At 49.9% G+C, this 21,416-nt stretch overlaps 1 protein-coding gene across 2 annotated transcripts in view; it reads right to left on the bottom strand.

Annotated features, from left to right (window-relative positions):
* LOC147618486 (uncharacterized) overlaps positions 1 to 21,416 on the bottom strand; it is a 129,660-nt gene that overhangs the window by 68,158 nt on the left and 40,086 nt on the right. For both annotated transcript variants that reach the window (XM_086774916.1, XM_086774917.1), the window contains exons 2-5: positions 19,895 to 20,009; positions 10,523 to 10,623; positions 10,333 to 10,424; positions 10,104 to 10,239 (exon numbers count right to left, since the gene is read on the bottom strand). In XM_086774916.1, the coding sequence (XP_086631042.1) occupies positions 10,104 to 10,239; positions 10,333 to 10,424; positions 10,523 to 10,623; positions 19,895 to 20,009 (444 nt within the window). The remainder of the gene's footprint in view (positions 1 to 10,103; positions 10,240 to 10,332; positions 10,425 to 10,522; positions 10,624 to 19,894; positions 20,010 to 21,416) is intronic.

Raw genomic sequence — 21,416 nt, 5'->3', positions numbered from 1 at the left:
TGGAGCTGACTCTTGCTACAGATCATTCAGGTTCAGCAGAGCTAGGGTCTGGAGCATTGCCTCATGCTCAAGAGGGGGGTAGCACCTCCGCTCCCTTGTTACAGACAGGCTCAGTTTTCATCTAGAAGTCGCTTGGTGACATCTTTGTATTCACTCGAAGGTACTGGAGGATGACAGTACATCTACTTATGGGACTTCTATGATATTGTGTACTAGTCACATGAGATGGTAAAGTTGGGTATGGTTCACAGTTGGCCACACCATGAACTATAACTGCAACTTTGGATGGTTTTTGCCTTTGGAACTAAGGTATGATTGAGGAAGATTGGGACATTAATCTTTGTCATATGGTTCTGGTTGTTCTTGACCACTGGATTGGTCAATTGGATATTGAGATGATGCTATTTGTGGAGTTGGTCTCCTTTAGAATGGCATGGTTTGGTCGAGCTCAAAGTCTGCGGTAACCTGAGCTAACACATTCGAGACTCTATGAAGGGCATAAGTCTTGCGAGCAGTCCTAGAGTTGGTTTGGTTCTTGGATATATGGATCGAACTCTATCTATGCATGTATTTATACACTTTCCGAGATATTATGGTATTCTGGTGCCATTGGATCCTGGTACCCTTGAGAATACATTGGGTAATACTCTGGATGTGTCAGGATGAGATGCATGTATGTTGGTATGATACATCAAGTACTCTATTATGTTCATGGATGCATCATTGAGTGTGGCTCCTGTAGGATGGCCATAAGTAGAGTGGGTAAAGCATCAAGAGGGACATATGTGGGAAGTACTTAGTGGATGTACTGTTTAGATCCATTGAGTGCTTTCATATGCTCATGTTGTACCATCAGTCGTGGGTCCTGCGGGATATACATGGGTGTAAGGCTTGCGAGCAACCCTGAGACTGATATTGTGGAGTGGGTAGAGCATCTTGAGGAGCATATTGTTTGCGAATGCATATATGTGTCATGCATATGTTTGTCATATGTAGAATGATGCATGGTTTTGATTTTGGCTAACACAAGTTACGTGTTTCCACTTGGTTTTAGACTTTTGCTGCAGGTTCTGAAGGAACAAGCAAGAGTTGTTTGTCACTCTGATGTGACAGTTTGGCCTTATTGTTCAGGATGATTTTTCATCATCCAGATACACTTGAGGGACATTGCTTTGGTCATATGGGGAACCTTTCTTCATTGGATGCTTACTATGTTATTGAGTGTAATCCAGGACGCTTGCTATTTTTCAAGAGGGGGGTATGTTACGACCCTGTGTTTTTTCCTCTGGACAACAAGCAGGTGGGCAGGAGCATGGGCACGCGATGGATAGTGTGGCCAGGCCAAGTGTGAAAGGGGACAAAAGAGATTTTTAAGTTTATAAGGTTTAATAACCTTTGATGCTTAAAATATGATTATTATTTTTGAGCATGCGTTTTTAACCTTTGCTTTTGGTGTTTTTGAGAAAAAACACCAAAAGCAAAGGTCACCGTGTGGGGGTGGCCGGATGGTTTAGTGGGCGCTGCTGCTACTGGGCACTGCTGCGCAAGGAGTTGCTGTTGCTACTGCGCATGGGCGCTGCTGCACATGGGTTGCTGTTGCTGCTGCCGCCGTCAGGTGCTGCTGCTACTACATATGGACTACAGCCGGGCAGCAATGAGCAGTATAGGGCAGCCAAGCAAGCAACCAGTAAAGGCAACCAGGCAGGCAACCAGTAATGGGCAACCAGGCAAGCGTCAGGCAGGAGTTTCTCTGCAACCAGTTGGGCAGCCAGACGGGTGTCAGATGGGAGGCCCTCTACGCCAGGTGGCTGCATGTGTGGAAGCAGTCAGCACGGGTCTCTCTCTATCTTTTTTTGAAGAAGGTGAGCTGTAGGAGGCACCGAGGGGCTAACAGCCAAGGGATCTCTCTCTCTCTCTCTTCGCAAGAAGGTTTTGTTTACAAGATTGGGATGCAGAGGATCAAGCTACATATGCACAGGATGATGTTCTTGGAAGAGATGTGTGTTGCTCTTCGACTTGGACTTATGTGTATTCAGGGTTTGCTTGACACATCCTCTATCTTTCTCTCTCTAGGTTTTTGGCACCGTGATTAGATGTTGCATATATGTGGATTAATCTATCATGGAAATAGGACATTGGTCTTTTGAGAAGAAAGAGGACTTTGGTAATGAGGAAATCGGCCTATGGTTTATGGATACAGCTCTATGGTTTATCAGAGATACAGGTCTTTGGTTTCATATGGAAAACATGTCTTTGGATTCATGTGAACAGGTTCTAGTTTTCTCGAGGTTACATGCAAGCTGTGACTATAGGAAGGACATGTGGTTTGGTACAGCCCTACTGGTGTCTGGGAAAGGATTGTGGGATCCATGATAGCAATGGAGAAGACCTTTTCTAGCAAGGAGGTGTCGTACAGGTGTGCCCTCTCTATGGAATGCTTTTTTTTTTCCATGAAAAGATCCTAAAAAGCCCAATGGGCTACAAACCCTCTCCTGCTCATAAGAAGGCAGAGCAGAGATCCAATCAAGGCAGCTAGGGAGACTCTCCCTAGGTGCAGAAAAGTACAAATAACTGAGAGGCTATATCATACAATAGGAGGGGGGGAAATCCAAATAGGTGGCCTGTAGTGCTAGCGGGGGATACCCGCATGTAGAGTATAGAAAGGGCCGCTGCGCCAAGTGGTGTGGAAGGCCTGGCATCGCAAGATCGCTCAATCCGAGTCGCCCCGGATGCCGTCATACTGGCCTCGCAGGGTGTGAATCGACTCCTGCCAGATAGCCCGAACAGTCTCTGCTGGTGGCTCCAGTCTCCCCTCAAAGGCCCTGAAACAACGGGCTCTCCAAGTGAACCATATGGTGAGGCTACTGAGGAGCTCCCATCGTAAATCCCTCTCCTGTGTCCAGCCGGCTGTCGAGAAATCCGGTGAAGGAACAAGGCGAGGCTGGCCCCCAATGAATCTGATGGCCTGGCTGGCCTGCTCCGTCTCGTATCCCAGAGCTAGCCTTGACGAAGTCGACCAAGCAGCGGCTCCCCACGTATACATTCCCTCTAGAGAGAGGGGGGCCAAAATGCGCAGAATCCTCCGCCAAATCTGCTGCGCCTGTGGACAGTCCCATAGGCAATGTCGCTGTGTCTCCAATGGGTGGCCGCATCGGACGCAAGCCGGCGGAAGGCCACTGTAGACAAGCCAAGTGCCAACTGCAGAGCCCCTGTGGGCAACCAGCCACTGGAAAGCCGAGATCCTGCGTGCCTGCCTGCTAGCCCAAAGCCTGGTCCAAAAATGCTCCACGAACTCCTGTGAGAGTCCCTGTAGCCGCCAATGCTCCGATGCAGCTGGAGAGACTGTCCTCCTCGCAGTCAAAATATGCCTCCCCAACCGGACAGTGTACTGGAAAAAGGTGATCTCTGTGGCCTCGGGGGACGCATAAGGATCATGCCACTCGTACTCGCCAGGGTCCCACTGGAGCCGGGCCAAGGGACGCGCAGCATATGCCCATATACACCAATCAAAGTCCACATCTGCAGGGTCTGGATCAATATGCCACTTCCGAGAAGCGGCGGCCACTACCCGTATCCTCTGAAAGATGCACTCTGCAATAAAAGTCGACTCCACCTCCACTCTCTGAAGTCTGCCCTCATCCTGTACCTCATAGTAGAGGCATCTACCATCCTCAGTGCAAGCTCTGACAGCAATCAAGATCTCCAACTGTCAAAAGGCTCCCATCCACCGTGGGGCCGCTAGCTCAAAAGGCGTGAACCACTCCTCAGTGAGAGCCTCCTGAATGTCATCCCTCATAATCAACCCCCCTCTGAAATGACTCAACCTCTCCGCCTCGATCTCCTCTGGGAGACTGCAAAAGGCATGCCAATCTCCAAAACTGCATGCTGGACCTGCCGCCAATGGTCCCCAAGCTAGATGAGGCCGAGAACCCAGCATATGACCCTGCTCTGTGCATACCGCGGGGCTCCAGATGAGCGGCTGTCTGGCCCGCTCCTCCTCACAAGTGGGAGGTCTCTGAGAAAGCCCCAGTCTCAGCAACTCCCAAGCTCGCAGGATACTCAAGGCAAGTCTGTCCTCCCATCCTCTACTGAGGCCTGTCCTCCTCATCTCTGTGAAGATCCACCGTATCTCTGGTGCCCAAGTGCCCCCTGCTGGGGGAGCTCTAGCCTGCAGCCGCTAAAAAAGAAGCTCCTTCCAAGGCTCAGTGCCTGGAAGCAGCCCCCGAACAATAAGCTTCCCCAGCAAGGCTCTACTCTGATTAGCTGGATCTATAATGCCCAAGCCCCCCTGGGCCAACGGAAGAGTAATAACTGCCCAAGCAACCTTAGCCCGGACCAGCTGACCATCCCGCCCAGACCAAAGAAAGTTCCTGATCAGCCTCTGTACCTGGCTAATGCAAGAGCTCGAGAAAATCCAAGAAGACGTGATATACCACATAGTCGCTAAAAGTACCTGATTTGTCACCACCACCCTCCCAGCCAAGGAAAGCCGAGCTGTACTCCAATATAAAAGCTTCTTCCAAATGCTCAGAAGAAGCGGGGCGATCTGCTGCTCAGGTGACAAATCAAGTCCAATCTGGCATCCCAGATACCGCACTGCTGTGCCAGGAGGAATCCATCTAAAACCCGGGTTTGGGCTCCATGCTGGAGCGGGGGCGCTACTGATCCAAAAAGCCACTGTCTTGCGCCAATTGATCAATGCTCCCGAAGCCACACCAAAAACCTGTAGAGATTGCTCTGCCCTCTGTAGATTGGCCTCCTGGCCATGCAAAAACAATCTCGTGTCATCAACAAACTCAGAGTCAAGCAAGTCCTCACCCCGGACTGGAAGTTGGAGTCCTCTCAAACCAACCTCCTCTACTGTCACATACATGCTCATAGCCTCTGCAAAGAAAAGAAAAAGGAACGGAGCGAGAGGGCATCCCTGGCTATGAGCTGTGGAATATAGAGCCGCCACCCCTCGAATCCAATCTGGCTCAAAACCCAGGCGAAGCATAGTGTCTTCCAGAAAAACCCAGTCGACTCTATCGTATGCCTTCTCAAAATCAAGAAGCATAACGACCAAGTCCTCACCGAGAAATCTAGGTCGGGCCCTCGCCTCCCAGAAGGTGAAAGTGTTGTCAAGGATACTGCGCTCCTTGACAAATCTTGTTTGGGTAGCATGAATCAAATCCCCAAGGAAGGGCTGGATCCTCAAACTCAAGGCCTTGGCTAGGACCTTGTAGACAGTATTGAGGATCGTAATAGGCCTCCACTGCCGAATATCATCTGACACTCCCTCCCCCTTGGGGATAAGAAAGATCAAGCCCTCTGAAAAACTCTCTGGCATCACCCCATTGTCCAAAACATGCTGAAAACCCCTGCGGAGGCCTGGCCCCAAAAGGTCCCAATAGCGCATAAAAAAGGCAGGCGTCAATCCATCCTCCCCACGGCAACTATGACGCAAGAGGGCCCTCAAAGCCTCACCAAGCTCATCCTCTGAAAGGGGCTCACCCAAACCTGTGCGCATACGATCTGTGACCCTCCTCTGCACATGGGCCCACACAGTCTGTCTACAAGCATCACGTGCCTCCGTGGCTGGCTCCGCTGAAAGAAGGTCTCTGTAGAACTCAGTGGCAATAGCTCTAATCTCCTCGAGCTCAGTGTGGCTAACGATCTGTCCTGCCTCCTGAGCTGGCGTACTCCTGCTCGAGCATGGCGGGGTCCGGTGATCTCAAAGAACCCCCAGTCACTCTATCACCAAGCTGAGTCCACTGAGAGGCTTGGCGATGATAGTAAAACTCGTGTCTCTGCTCCTCTGCCTCTCTAACCTCCTGGCGTGCCTGGCTCAGCTGGGACGCTACCCACTCACATGTAGGCTGCTGCTCCTGAAGGCGCTGGAGCGAAGCAAGGCTACGTCTCAAGCGACGCTCCCGCTCTCGTGTCTCTCCCAGCCGTGTCAAGGCTGAAGCGTGCAAAAAAGAGCTCAGCTCAATGAGCCCCTGGGCACACTGGCCTGTTGCATCCAGGTTAGAGCTCTGGCTATCCTGCCATATCCTCTCAATGTCCTCAAAAAGACTTGGGTCTGTAAGTATCCTCTCTGGGATCCTCAACTGCAAGCTGGTCTCCCATGTCCTCTCCTCAAGAGTCAAAATAACTGGTGCATGGTCTGAGAAAGAGGTGCCAGCGAGAATGCCAACGGAGCCACCACGCTCCCCGAACCTGTCGCCCACATAGAAGCGATCAATCCGTGATAGATTAGTCCCTCCCTACCGACGATCCGACCGAGAAAAACTAAGACTGTCTTGAGAACAGGAGAAAGCCTCATGCTGCCATGTATCAGTGATCCGCAGTGTCATACAAAATCGCTCCCAAGCTGCAAGCTCCGTGCCGTGCACTGTAACATGACTGCCTCCCACCCTATCGGCCGCGTCCTCAAGCATGTTGAAGTCTCCCCCACCACACCAATGTGCGGCCTCAGGCAATGCATCTGTAACAAGGGTCCAAAACTCTAATCTGGCACTAGCATGATTGGGTGCATAGACATTGAGCACACCAATGTGCTCATCGTGCATCCTCAGAATAACATACTGTGCTCTACCAGGCACAGTGACCCCGCGATTCACAATGGCCTGCCGCCATGCATCCGCAATGACCATACATACTCCTCACTGCCCACCCAAGGGGCCAAAACCTGCAGACCAAAAAGTGTCCCATCTACCAGGCATCACCAAACCATATCTCCGAATCCTGCTCACTCAAATGGTGCTCCTGCATCATCAGAATATCAATACTGCCCTCAACCAAGCATCTCTGAAGCTCCTGCCTCAAGCAACCACGATAACGTACATAGTGTGCACCGCCAAGGCCCTGTACATTCCATGAGATGATCCTCATGGATGACCTGCTGAGGTGGAGGCTGTCGCAGCCATACGGCAGGCCTTCGCAAGCGGCTTGGATGGAGAGTAATCCCCATCCGAGCGACTACGAATCTGCCCACCCAGTGTGCTACAAGAGTCTCGAACCAATCGCCAGTGGCTGTGTCCCATAGCAACTGCCTCCCGCTCGGAGAAAGAATCCTCATGTATGCATACATAGCCAGGGTCTCACGCTAGGTCTGCCACTATGCGAACCACCAAGTGTCGATTCCCGGAGGCATCCGCACTCCCGGTATCAAAGAAATGTGCCAACTCCCAGAGTCGGCCTACCATGTCTATAATCTCCAAGTCGCTCACATGGTGAGAAAACTCAACTGCCTGTGTCTGCAAAATACTAAGAGCAAGATCCAGAGTCCACTCCCAGTCGCGAGTGTCGCAAAGAGGGAAGGAGAAGGCCACCGCTGAATCAAGTGCCTCCTCCCCTCAGGCCGGAAGTATCACCACATGAACTCTGATAGGTGCTGGCTCATGGGGGCCCTCCGCTCCAAATAGGCGTGTAAAGGAGTAGTCGAAAGCCTCCGAGCGCTGTCTAGTGTCGAGACTACTCAACCGACTGCGGATAGAGGATATCCGTGAAGCACGAATCGGCATGGTAGGTCTCCTCTGCGGTACACGAGCAAGGTGGTGCTCAGTGCCCGCCGGACTGCAGGTGAGCGCCAGGGCACTGCCAGTGCCTCCCGGGGAGCTGAGACGAGCGGGGGGGGAGAAGGGGGTGGGGAAGGAGACGCTGAAAATGCGTGAGTGGGAACGGGAGAAGGCGAGGGTGGAAGCAAGGCGGGAGGGGGGACGGGGGAGGGGGAGGGGGAGGGGGAGGGGGAGGGGGAGGGGGGAGAGGGGGTGAAGGTGAAAGGGGGGGGGGGCGCTGGCATCTCCTGATCCTCAGTCTGCGCTGGGGTCTCCTCATGGAGGGGAGAAAAACTGTTCCTCATTGGAACCCAATGATGTTGAGGCTGTGTCTGCTCTGCTGCGTCGGTCTCTGGGCATGCTGCTGTGGCTGTCTCCCTCTACGGCGCCCCTGTCTGCCAATCAGAGGTCTCTGTGGGCTGAGCAGGTGTCCTGGACGCTGCCTGCCGAGCCGCATCTATGCACGGGCCATCGGAGGTCTGCTGCTATGGTGAAGGTCGGGGTCTCCTGCGAGGGCAGGCCTTGGCCAGGTGGCCGACCTGCCTACATATAAAACACTGGTTCGGGAGCCCCGAAAACTCCACTCTCTGATCGATCCATCCCCCCCCTATCCTAGGTAACTGAATGACCTTCGGAAGGGAGGAGATGTCAGGAACCAAAACCCTGACCGAAGGAAGGCCAGCTGCTCTAGCCACCAACTGAAGCTGCTGTGGGGCCAGTCTCAAGCACCGAGCCCACCAATGATCCTATCCTGGAAAGGAGCGGAAGGTACTCGCGGCGAAGTCCAGGAAAGCAAACTGTGACATGGAATAGGCGCTCTCCCTACTTGGCCGCTGCTGGGTCGAAACCATGCTGCCAATGTCTAAAGAAGGCCCGAGCGCCCCTAATGTCAAGGGGACTCATGGCTAGGACTTGGGCCACGCTCTGGGCTGTCTCAAACTCAATCTGATAGTGTCCGCGGCCCAGTAAACTGAACGTCCAGGATCTTGCCCACATCTGCAAGAAGGCGGGCCTGGAGAAGATCCCGGATCTCCCCTCTGCTGGGGCGGGTGCCAACTATACGGCAAATGGTGGAATGTACCTAGAGGCGTTCCACCTCTGCGGGGCGAGGCTCGCTTCCTCTTCTGGCGAAAGAGAAAGCCTGATGGGGTTATCCTTAGGGGCGGGCGAGGGGGCTGCAGAAGAGTCCCTCTGAGGTGAGGCGGGAGGGGCCTCCATCAGAGTCTGAAGCTGAGTCGAGGGCGAAGCGGAGACGGAGGGTCCTGCAAGAACCAAGCTGCACGAAAACGGGGGGAAGCGCGGAGCGGGGAGGGAAAGACCGAAAGCGAGGGGGGGAGGGGCAGATGACAGAGGAGAGAAAAAGGGGGGGAGCGGGGGGGGGAGCGGGGAGGGAGCGGGAGCGGGCAGCAGGAAGGGCGCGATAGGGGGCGGGAAGGGCGCGATAGGGGGGGTAGGCGGGCGCGAAAGGGGGGCGGGGGGCGCGAAAGGAAGAGGGGGCAGGCGGGCAAGGGCGGAACGCGGAGGGGGGGACGCGGCAGGCGGGGACGAAGGAGAGGGCGAAGGGAGAGGGCGTCGCTGCAGGCGAAGGCGAGGGCGAGGGCGCGGGTGAAGGCAGGCAGGCGGGGGGCGAAGGCAAGGGAGGAAGGCGGGGGCAAAGGCGGGCAGCAGGCTCGAGCAGGGGGGGGGGGGGCGAGGGCTTCAATGAGCGTGAAATTTTTTTCTCTATGGAATGCTTTGCTGTAATAGCGAGAGTTTTTATTTGGAAGTCCTAGGTGAAAAGCTGAAAGGGATCCTATTGGTAAAGGATTCAACAAGTTGTACTTTGTACTCAAATTTGATCAAGTAAAGAAATACCGCAAGGGGCGCCAGTGCGTTTTGGGGCCAATCGGTGTCCTTGTATTATTTGCAGGAGCACTCCAGCTCCCCATGTTTGTTTTCTTTTTCCAGGTTCCCATGGGTGATGAAGTGTTTTGTGTGCGAGTGTTTGATTCACCGCCCGTCAGATTTCTAAAGGCCGGTTTCAGTTCCTCTCTCAGGCGGTGGCAAGAGGCTTCCTGGATGTGGGAGAAAAAGCTCGTGATCCGAGGCTGTGAGGTATCTGTGCCCGGACAGTGTCGGCATGATCCAAGCAGCTGGTCCCTGTGTCTACACAACTCCAAAAGGTAGAGCCCAAGACAATGCTGATCCGAATAGTCAACGACTCTGGATAATGACCCAAAACCCTCTCTGAACAGACAGTGGAATCTCCCACGTATCTCATAATACACCAGGCACCTGCAAACATAGCGCTCCTCAGTCTCCACCTCATGACACCACTAATCTATGGTAATTGGTTTGCCACTGAATGGTTGGCCTTGGTCCAGATCCCAAAAAACTAATACAAGTACTTCACACCCTATCATTAATTTCCCCATGGCCCTTAATGTGGTATCACACACAAGCATGTGTAGGAATCAATGAATGCATAGCATGCTCTTATGCATTGTTCTATGCTTTTGATTCATTGTTTTGAATTCTTTAAATTAGTAGATTGATCTCCAGTGACGAACATTCTCATTGTACCTTGACAGAATATGATACATGTACACGTTCAATTTCCCAAGGATTGCCAAAGTTTAGCCAGAAATCGGGTTGCTCATGCTGGAAGCCATCTTTGATTTTCTGGCGGAACAGCCCATATTGATAACGCAGCCCGTATCTGAAGGAGAGTTCAAATGTTGAATCCACTGGTTAGAAGCCTTTACTTTGCATGAATATAATGCTACCAAAATACTAAATGTATCATTCATACCCCCAAGCAGGTAGGTCTAGTGTAGCAAACGAGTCTAGAAAGCATGCAGCCAAACGTCCAAGGCCCCCATTCCCAAGAGCAGCATCTATCTCCTGCGGATGTCAAGATCAAGTTCAATACCATTAAAGAATCCACACTAAAAAAAAGTCATTTATAGCACAAATATTTTTTATATTTTAGGCAAACAAACCTGCTCTGCCAAATCCTCTAGGTCGAACCCCAGTTGCTGAAGGGCTTCAGCATATTGGTCCTTGATGCCAAGATTAGAGAGGCTATTCAGCAAAGACCGACCTAGTACACAAGGCCACAGGAAATTAAAATCGAGTTGACTACCTACAAAAAGGATTCTAAGTACTTGCCTTGAACTGCACTACTAAAAGAAAATCTTTGAACACTTGATAGCATTTTGCAACCAAACCAAAAAAAGGCCATCTTTTTAGGGAATTATCAGGAAAATAGGCATCCATGATTCACGCTTACCTTGGCCAGCCCTAGGGTCAAGCCTCCTATCAGTTCTCTATGATCTCCTCTTGGTACTGCATGTGGGGATGTTAGAATTCAACCTTACAATAAAGATGGCAGGTCTTGGAGATGCCATACAGAGGTACCAATTAAAGGCATGATTTAAGCTGCATATGTACGTTCTGATGGAATGTATATAAATGGTCAGTAAGGCTTGTCACTGTGCTCTATCTCGTTTAATCCCCGAAGATGTAAAGATGGCAGAATGCAATGTAACGGTATTTACATATCGATATGGACATTTATTTCTCAAAGGAAGAAAAGAAAAAAGCATTCAGTCATATAATGTTGTCAGTCTCCATCTTCTCTAAGATGTCTTAACATAGGTCCAAATAGGTGGGCCTTGAGCTCTTACAAGGTAAACCTCTGGGTCAATGTCATATGTATAGCTTTGGCCCCCATCAAAGCTATATGTCTCATGTGGGACCAGAAAAGCTCCTTTGTCAGCCTGTCCCAAGACGAGGTTGTGGCCCATTTCCGTATCTAGATACCTTCAAGTCTCCTGACCTGCATAGTCTGAACATGGTCTGAAGAGAGCTGTATCACAGATCTCCCAGAAACTAGAGCCATGCTTGGCAAAGCAACAAAATGCAATGGCATAAAATTTAACAAAGCATGAGTCGCAATAAATTCAGAATGTAGAAGTTAAATTGTTGGTGGATATAGATGGCATGCCGCTTGCATGCTTCACTTCTTCCAAACATTTTCAATCAAGTTGAAACATCCTACTCCCAAGTAGTTCTTCCGAGCCAAATTCACACATGCAAACGATTGATGAAGTTGTCAGAATGCACAGCGGAAATAAGAGACAACTGCTGTAGAGAACAAAACGCAGAAGAGAGAGGGAGAGAGAAGCTGTATAACCTATAAACCACCCCCTCTGAACCCAGAACCTCAAAACTTGGAGGCTGCTCAACATCCACCTCCTCGTGCAAGTCACCATCTGCCACTTGCAAGGCTTGGCTACAAGTCCCTTGGGAAAGAGCTTCCTCAACTGCAGGAGGCTCTTAGTCCCGAATGATACGAGACATCAAAGCATAGTTTACCTATAAAGGCTCCTCTGACTGAGGAACGCAAGAACTGGAATGTTCCTACCTATTGTCATCATCTGGCAAGCCATCCACCATCTGGTCCCGGAAAGCCTGCCGCCGCAACGTATCCACATTCAAGTGGCCAAAACGGAAGTGCCATAAGTCACTGATCTGAGTGCCTGTCAGAGAAAGGAGTGCTAAGAGTTTGTAGATACCATTCTCCACTCCGCCTTCCCATACAACCTGGCCTATTTCTCTCCCGTAGAGCTCCTCAAACTCCACCCGAAAGCCAGTCTCGCAAACCTCATGCACTGACAATAGATGAAAACCAAGTGCTGGGACGTAAAGAACACGAGAGGAATGCTTCCCCCCTTTGCCATCGGAAATAATCTCCATCCTGCCCTCACTATGAATCAGTATAGTGGAGTTGTCGCCAATGAAAATGCGACCTGACTGCCGTTTAAGATCCTGTAATAACTCTCAGAAAGGAGTCATGTGCCTGGAAGCACCTCTATCAAGAATCCACTCCTGAGGATCCCTAGCGGTGAAACCAACTGCCTCCCTGCTCGAAGAAGATGAAGCATCTGTGTCCAAAATCTCCAAGTGCACAAAAGCCGGAGTCTTGGCAGCTGAAGCTGAAGAATCAGCATTCTTCTCGGTACTCCGCTTAGCACATTTCCTCCAATAGTGGCCTTTCTCGACACAATTAATACAAGTCCACTCGGCCTTCAAATTATCACACTCTGAATCGGGCTTCTTCTCAAAAGACTTCTCCGATGAAGACTTCCCTTTGCTCTTATTGTTGTTGTTGCGGCCTTTCGACTGCTGGCCACTCAAGGCTTGAGAACCTCCAACCTATGGAGAGTTCGTAAAACGCTCTTCCTGGTCCAAGGCCATAGGCACAAGCTCCTCCCATGTGATGGTGCTGAGCCTGCCAACTGGTGATCAAAGAGGAGTAGAAAGCTGAGTACTGAGAGGTTAGATGAGACAGCAAAGTGATGGCCATGTCCTCTCAAGATTTCTCCTTCCCAGCCTGAAGAAACTCCTGTTGAAGAGCCTGCAACTTGTTGATGTGTTCCCGCATCGTCGAAGAATTTGGAGGATTCATCACCCTCATCTACACTTCCAAGGAGATCCGCTTCATGGGTGATACCTGTTATACAGAGAAGCCAAATACTGCCAAATCCCTCTGGCCAGCATCATATGTTTGATATGATTAAGCACATGTTGTGTGCAATTAAGAAAGATGAAAGAACGCACACGGGCATTGACACGATCCCATAACTGTGCCTGAGCCTCCCGTTCTTTCCGAGTAGAGGGCAAAAGCTCCCCGTCCTCCAACTCCAACTGTGGAACACCAACCACAATGAAATCAACCAAGTCATAAGACTCCAAGACAGACTCCATCATTACCTTCAATATGCCGTAGTTGGTCCCGTACATCTGTTGATCCACCGGGAATGTGGGGAGAGTAGGGATCTTCACGTGCTTCTCAGACATCTCAAGCAAGTCTGCCATCTCAAGGGTTCACAAGGGCTTGTGAAGGGAGGGTGGGTCGGAAAAAAAATGAAGAGGCTGCACATAATATGCAAGGTGGCTGTCCAACAGTGATGGCCACCTTCTACCCGATCTCCAAGTCCCGAACAGTGATGGCCGCCTTCTACCCGATCTCCAAGTCCCGAACAGCCCAAGCAATCTCCAATCAGCACCACAAATCAGCAAACCCTCAAGCTCCCACAGTCTCCAAGCTTCAAGCCACCTGGGGCTCTGATACCATGTCAGAATGCACAGCGGAAACAAGAGACAACTGCTGTAGAGAACAAAACGCAGAAGAGAGAGGGAGAGAGAAGCTGTATAAACTCTGCTCTATACACAAAATCCGATACAATCCAATGAAGTGGGGGTAGGGGTGGTTTATACCACCCCCCTATGCTGGTCGGCCAGCCAAAAGACAGCCGACTGGCTGCTGGACAAGTCCACAACTGCATACAAGTAGTCGGCCAGCAAGGGAGCTATCAGCCAAGTACAAGGCTCCAAGTCAGCCAGTACACCAGCCCCACGACCAGTAAAAATGGGGAAAATACATGGAGGTTGGCCTACTCAGCCTGGTGAGGGCTGCTGATCAGCCTATATAAAGGCCCCAAAAATCAGGCTTGCTCTTTCATTCATCCTCATCATTTCTTGCATTGAAGATCTCCAGCCAACGGGCAAGATAGAGAACATAAACACAGCCAGAAGGAGGGGGTGCAAAATTCATGCATTAGCTTCCAACTGTGTTGGGAGTAGCAAAATGCTAGTCTTCATCAATATTTGGTCACCTACAGCAACCAGAGGGCTGTCTAGCACAGTCCCAGGGCAGCTGCACAAGGAGGTGTGTTTCACAGTGGGAAACCTTCATCTCAGGTCAGTGTCATGCTGGGAGTTTGCACCTTAAGTCCCTGGTGTGTGACACGATTGGCAGTCTCAAACTCCAATCATGTCATGCACCAGGGACTTAAGTTGCAAAAGTCCGATAAGGACCGATTAAGAGCATTTTTGTTTGGACAAGAAAACCAAATTCAATGGGATGTCCGAAGTCTTTGTTCCCATGCACTCCCAGTTGCCATGTAACTTGCCCATTCTATGGAGATGATGTACAACCATGGCATACCCGAGACTTCCTCAATGTCGGTGCTTAAGACCACCTTGTCTAGGGGTCATAAGGCAAAAAACCAAGGGTCTTCAAAGTTCAATGGCTCCAAGTCCAAGGGGGATCAGCTACAGCTGGCCCTAGACCAGAAAGCAAGTCAAGGCATAACAAGAGGAACATTGTTCCCAACAGAGTTGCAACAGCACCAACAGGAGCAGTGGTGCCCCGTGCTTCTTTTGTCATAATCTAGGGCATCTCAAGCATGAGTGCCCTAAGAGGTCGTCTACTTCCACTAGTACACCTACCCCTACTGCTACAAATGTTGTTCGGACTCCCCTATAAGCTCCTTTCTGAACAACCCCATTTGTGGGCACAATCATTAGTTGGGAGCTTGAAGGGGTTTTCCCCACAGTGCTTGAACGGAACTCCACTTGTAATTCCATGAATCAGCAAGATGGGAGTCCCACCCAGGACATGGAGTCACCTGAGCTACTCAAGTGCCATGGTCTTAGAGAAGGCTAGCATATCGTAGTCTTGTTTAATTGCAGCAATACAAAGGATGTTATCTCTGAAGCAAATTGCCCAGAAAACTCACTTAGAATTGACACCAATAGAAAATCCCATTGAGAGAATAGTTGAAGGCAGCAAGCGGAAGCAGAGGAGAGACTTGGAGCAGCCAGCAATGATCCAACACTTGAGCAAAAATGATGAATGAATTAAATGGCAAAAAGGCCTGTTCTTATATACATCATGAAGGGGCTGGTCGACCAGCATAAAAACCCATGACTAAGGACAAAGTCCACGACTAAGAAAAACGGCTAATAAAAGGTGGGAAAATACCCAAAAATATCAAATAAATATGCTGAATAAAAGGGGGCATAAAAGGGATCAAATGGGGCTGGAGATGATCATTCCAACACCTCCTCTCAGCCCCAGTACGGTGGTCCGACTCCCATACGGGTAAAGAGTTGATCAATAGTATCTAGGGGAAGAGGTTTGGTGAAGAGATCAGCTAGGTTGTCCTGAGAGGGACAATACTCTAGAGAAATGATGCCGTCAGCAACCAGCTCATATTGAATGCAAATGGGAGAGTCAGAAAGAACATCAAGATTACTCAGCATCTGCATCAACCATAATAGCTCGTAGGCAAGTATCCAAATAAGCATGGTACTCAGCCTCAATGGAAGAAAGAGCAACTATAGTCTACTTCTTGGATCTCCAAGAAATGAGGCCAGAACCTAAAGTGAAGTAGTAACCAGAAGTGGAACCTTGGTATCCTGATCACCTGCCCAATCAATGTCAATTTTCAAAGTATTCAACAAACTTAGTACCTCCTCTAAAAGAGAGAGCATAGTACAAGGTACCAGATAAGTATCAAAGAACCCTAAGAGTAGCCTAGCAATGAGAATGTCAAGGAGTGGAAGAAAACTGATTGAGAATACTAACACTAAAAGAAATGTCGGGCTTGGTATAAGTCAAGTGAATAAGAGAACCCACAAGCCTCCAGTACTATGTACTGTCCTCAAAGATGGGAGTAGAATCTTCTCGAGAAAGCTTGGAGTGAGGATCCATTGGACAAGCAAGAGGACGGCACTTTGCAAAAGTTTCCTCATAGTCAATACCCTCAATCTAAAAGTGCCCCTTTGCAACCAATCTCGCTTTGTGTTTGTCCAGAGAACCATCGGCATGAAACTTGGTTTTAAAGACCCACTTGAACCCAATGGCATGCCTATGCAAAGGCGGTCCACAAGCTCCCATGTACCATTCCTTTCAATGGAATCAATCTCGGCCCCCATGGCTACCCACCACTCAGGAAGAGCAAGAGCCTCTGTAGTTGTAGTAGGCTCATATTACTCCACCACTTTACTCATCAAGGCGAGGTTACAAAAATTAACAAAGCTATTTTTATCTTTGTGCCCATGTTAAAGGTGTTGTTGAGGAGTCAGCAAGCTGATGAAGATCAACATTTGAGAGATGAGAGTCACGAATAGTAGCTTCCAGCCATCAGGGAAGCCTGGGGACAATCCTTCGTCGCACAAACACAGGAGTAGGAGAAGCTGAAGGCGGAGAAACTTGGGATGAAGAAGCTAGGGGCGAAGAAGCTAAGGGGAGTGGGGGTGCCAGGGAAGAAGAGGAAGAAGCAAGAGGATGACAAAAGCCCAAGTGGTGAGCCCTAGAAGGACTTTCTCATGGCCATTACGCTTCCTAGTGGCCACATGCTTGGCTCCTGTCCTCACGTCTCATGGGGCGCATTGATAAGCGAGGGACCAGCCCAATCTCTTGGGGAGTGGCTCACCGTCAAGCGGCTCTCCCGCCAAAGGCTCAAGAGAGGAGCCATGCTAGGATCTGAGGCAGAGACAAAATCACCCTCCATATCAACTCCACCACACTTCCTGAGTAGCTCGCACCGGTCCAGGACCCACCTCCCCCTAAGTTGGTAGCTTGTAGGGGTTTTGACCAGACTTGATATCTCGGTGGCAGTCCATGGTGCAGACGGAAGCACACTTATGGCTTTCTCTTCAGGGCCACATGGTAGGTTGAGCCAATCCCCCCCTGGACAAAGGACCTTAGCAGCTGCACTTTACAGAGGGTGAGAGTGATGAAGTTTCATGACGAGAGATGGCACCTCGACCCACCTCTGGCCACAGTGGCCAGAGAGAGGTCTTGGAGATTATGGGACTGATGCATCTACAGTGGGATCCTGGTGAATGGCAGTGGCACAATCGCTCATCCCCAGAGGATGCCCCCGAAATCCCTTTCTTTGAGTACACGATCCATCTGGGCCACAAGATTCACATGCCGGAGGAGGTTGACATGGCAGCGCACACTAGCAGACATAGGGCATCCCCACATGCTTCCTCCGTGATTTTTGGAAGCGGCTGTGGGACAGCTTCCGGCCACAAAAGATTACTCTTTTCCTTTGGCAAATAGCATACAGGAGCTTGGCAGTGGGCACCCAGCTGGCAATCGGAGGTCGTCTGGCTCTCTGCTCTAGATGTGGACACCCTGTGAATGCACAACGGCATCGCCTTTGGGATTGTCCCAAGGTGCAGCACATTCGGTTGCGGATCCTCTGCATTCTCACCATGGACCAATGCACCATCACCTAGGGGCCGGTAGCCTGGGCTCCTGAGACAACACCGGCCCTAGCATATGAGTAGACGAAACAGGAGCTCGCTCTTCTTCTCTCTTATCACAGTATCATGACAGCCTGTTATCAACAGCCCCAGGTGGGACGAGGCCCACAGGCCCCTGTCAGAGGTAGGAGATCATCAGCAGTATAGCGGCATGACACATTTGGCATGCTCGCTGCAGCGAGGTCATTGAGGGCACTACCACACAACCCGCTGAGTCCACGAGGAGCATACAGATGGACATCACACACAAAGCTTCAAGACGTCTGAGCATATGCACAAGCGCCGAGAGGCTTTTCTGCGGATTTGGAGCAGCCGTCCTTTGCTCAGGGTAAGAAACAGTGAGGTTACTTGGCATTACAGGCCACCTGTTTGGCTGTTCCCCCCCATTGTATGAGATAGCCTTCCTCCGAGGGCAGCCAGCCAGCGAGGAAGATCCCCTCTCTGTCCTCTGTTGCTTTTCTGTCCCCATGATTGAGACTCGATCATGTACCCGATTCAGCTGCCTTTTTGGTAATTAATGGCAGGATCTTTTCTTTGGGGGGGAAAAAGAATCTCCCTAATCTGAAGCTGCTGCATGGAAAGCTGCCAGGGACCAGAGGCCCATGGACATCGGGATTGCTACAGCTTGTGGGCTCTGTCTAGGGTGACTCCAGGCAGCCATGATGGGCTGTGTGAGGGCTCACATGGTTCTCAAGGTCGGCGTCTAGTACTTACTCCTTCGATATTCTCGAAGGACAACTGTGAAGTATCCTAGGGCTCGGCTTTGCTCTCTCTAAGGATAGCGTTCCTTTTTCTGCAGAGCTCCATAAGGCAAAGTCCCAGGCAGCACTGTCAGGGAAGTCAATGATCTTGGACAGTGCACCGAATCCCTCTCTGGAGAGGCAGTGAAATCTCCCCCGAATCTCATAATACACTGGGCATCTGCAAAGTAGTGCTCCTCTGTCTCAACCAAAGTCTAGAAATCATGTCCTCCCTTTCAATACTGTTTGCTCTCTCTATCTCCCCTCTAATATGGGATGATACTCAGATCTGCCCAATCATGATCCGCATGGCATGTGACATGTGGCTGTGTAGAATCTAGATATCCTGTCCTCTGGATGAATCCATCCATTGTCGTCCGCAAGAACTGGTCTCAGTACAACTACATCTTTGGGTGTAGCTCCGGAGGCACTAACTAAGGAGATCACCTCAATGAGAAAATGTGGTCCAATGAGTGAGTCCTCCACAAGCCTGACTGCCCAATTTGTAAGATTGGATATCCAATACCTTAAGAAGAGCGGGGGGGCACGGAAAGGGGGAGGGGGGAGGGGGGGGTGCTTGTACGTATGTGCTCATGCACTGTGTTAGCCCTTGGCTATGGTTTTCACGGTTCTTCAAACAAAACCTTGCTACACTTCAAAGATGTGCAACTTATGGCCAGAGGTTTTCTCTAGCTTGACTGGAACTTTGTGGAGTCTGATACACAAGGCTCTCTTGAAGCCCTCCGTGTGGGCAGATGAAGTCAGCATTTTTTTTGGGATATCATCATTGAATCCAGTTATACTGCCCTTCTTCATAACCCACACATGGTGCTAGAGGTACTAGGCCTCTCTACACCCCAGTCAGCAACTCTACAGCAGAAAAGACTATTCAGAACCACCAGTCGCTTTGTGTCAAAGTGCACGTTTAGGACCCTTCAAGTCTCTTGACCATGCCATGCTCTAGAGACATGATGGAGAAACGATCAACCTATTGTCACAGCATGAAGATTGCATGTCTCCAAGGACAAGATTCAGTTTGCCAGTAGAGAGCCCTACGCAGATCAAGCATTCATGCAAATGCTTGAAAGCCCAGCTTCACAGTGGAGCACGTATGGATACCTATGATTTCGAGGCAGGTTGACTCAGCCCCTTTCAATAGCTGTCCCCCTCCCCCACCCTGGGTCTTCTTCTCCCCTCCTCCTGCCCCCCCTCATCCTCTCTTCTTCCCCTCCCTTCAGTACAAACCATTTGGCTGTAGATTTGAGCTTCATTGGTGAGCAGGATGAGGACTGTAGCTGTGCAAACTTGCAAAAGAATTGTGCAGTAGAGATTTCGTTCTGTTTTCAAAATTGTGATACTTTGAAAGCATTTGTGATTTTTGTAAGATACAAATTAATGTAGACTCGTTTAAACAAATGCTCAGATCAATTTATGCAATAAAATTCAAAGGAGTGTCTGAGCTTATATAACTCAAATGAGGTACAAAGTCAACATATCACTAACCCATGAGGAACTCCATTGATAGGTAGAAGAGTCGCTTTGGATCTTTGTCCTTGAAAAATTGTTGGGTATCATTCCAACTTTCTAAAAGACGATCACGTGCACTATAAGCTGTAGCCTGTACGCAGAAAGCAGCACAAAACTAATTTTTTTAACTTGCATACAGAAGAGCGACACACATCTGGTACAATACAAAAAAATAACTACAAAATGTTTTCAGAAATCACTATTGATACAAAAAAAAACCCTGCAACATAGGAGATAAAAATGGACTCTCAACTAGAAGAAGCTCTCCATGTCATGTTTGAACTCCAGAAGCACACCTTGAAGTCTTCTTGACGCAGCTCCCAAAAAAGAAACACTAAGATATGTCAATGAAGATCTTACCCAACTCAAGGTGGAAAACCCAAAGAATAAGGGGAAGGTGCAAGAAGCAAGAAGAAAGGGATAACCACATCCTGGAGACAGTTCAGGTATTAATTGGAAAAAAGAGATCTTATTGATAGTGCGGTATGAAACTAAGGGCAAAAGCTAAGAGGGGGCTAGTACTTGTGACACAATGTAGCTGGGCTGCAGCTTTTAGGTAGTAGACCTGAGCATCATGTGGAGTTCGGGCCTTAGATGCTTTTTCAAAGGCACCATCTGAATACTATCTCTATATGAAGGAGAGTGAAAATGCACAGTATATGTGCGTGAAAATGATAAGAGGAGCACCACAACCTGTTTTATTCGCTGTATGACAACCTGTTTTATTCGCTGTATGACACATGATACTGACCTCCCAATTAGTCACCATGCATTAGGAAGGATATTAGCAAGGGTGGCATCACCTTTTCTTCCCTTGTGGTGGTTCCAATACTACAGCCACCAACCATTCTTAGATTTCTTAAGTATGAGGATGTGATACCTGAACTAGATCCCCAAGGAAACAGAGACAGCAAAAGCCCCAGAAGACAAGCCTCAAGGGAAATATTACTGTATAGACCAGCATCTACTAGATCTAGGACAAGCATGTCGGCTGATTGTCTACAATGGACCTAGATGGTTCATCTTCATGCAGCTGGCACCCCTCAACAGAGGGAACTCTTGCTTCCAAGGGTCCAAACCAGCTCCTTTCCAGAATCCCCCACCCCTCCCACCCCCCCGCTCCCCCGCTCCCCTTCCCCCCCAATCACCACCACCACCTTCCCGGCAGGCCAAAGGTGGAACCGCTACAGCAGCCCTTGATCTGGAGCTGGAGCTGCCCTCCAGCCACCATCTTGGCACCTGATCTAACAACTCTTACTAGCCTTGGAGGGAGCATCAGTGGCTGCCAAGACCTCATCCCACCATCAACTTCAATATCCTTACGAGTGGTGACCCTAATTGATCCTCCTCTCCCACATTTATGGATGGCCATCTTATCTCCATACATCCCTTTGTGGGTCCTCATCCTCCACCAAGACCTTACCCTGAAAGCCGAGGGCCAAGTGGTCCTCTCTCCAAGTGCCACAGAGAAGTGTTGTATGTGTGATTTCTGCCGCAC

The sequence above is a fragment of the Cibotium barometz genome, chromosome 35 (assembly GCF_041138505.1).
Source record: "Cibotium barometz isolate CiBa-2024 chromosome 35, ASM4113850v1, whole genome shotgun sequence".
Taxonomy (NCBI): Eukaryota; Viridiplantae; Streptophyta; class Polypodiopsida; order Cyatheales; family Cibotiaceae; genus Cibotium; species Cibotium barometz.
The sequence above is the reverse complement of the archived record's forward strand: the minus strand, read 5'-3'. Positions and strand labels throughout refer to the sequence as shown.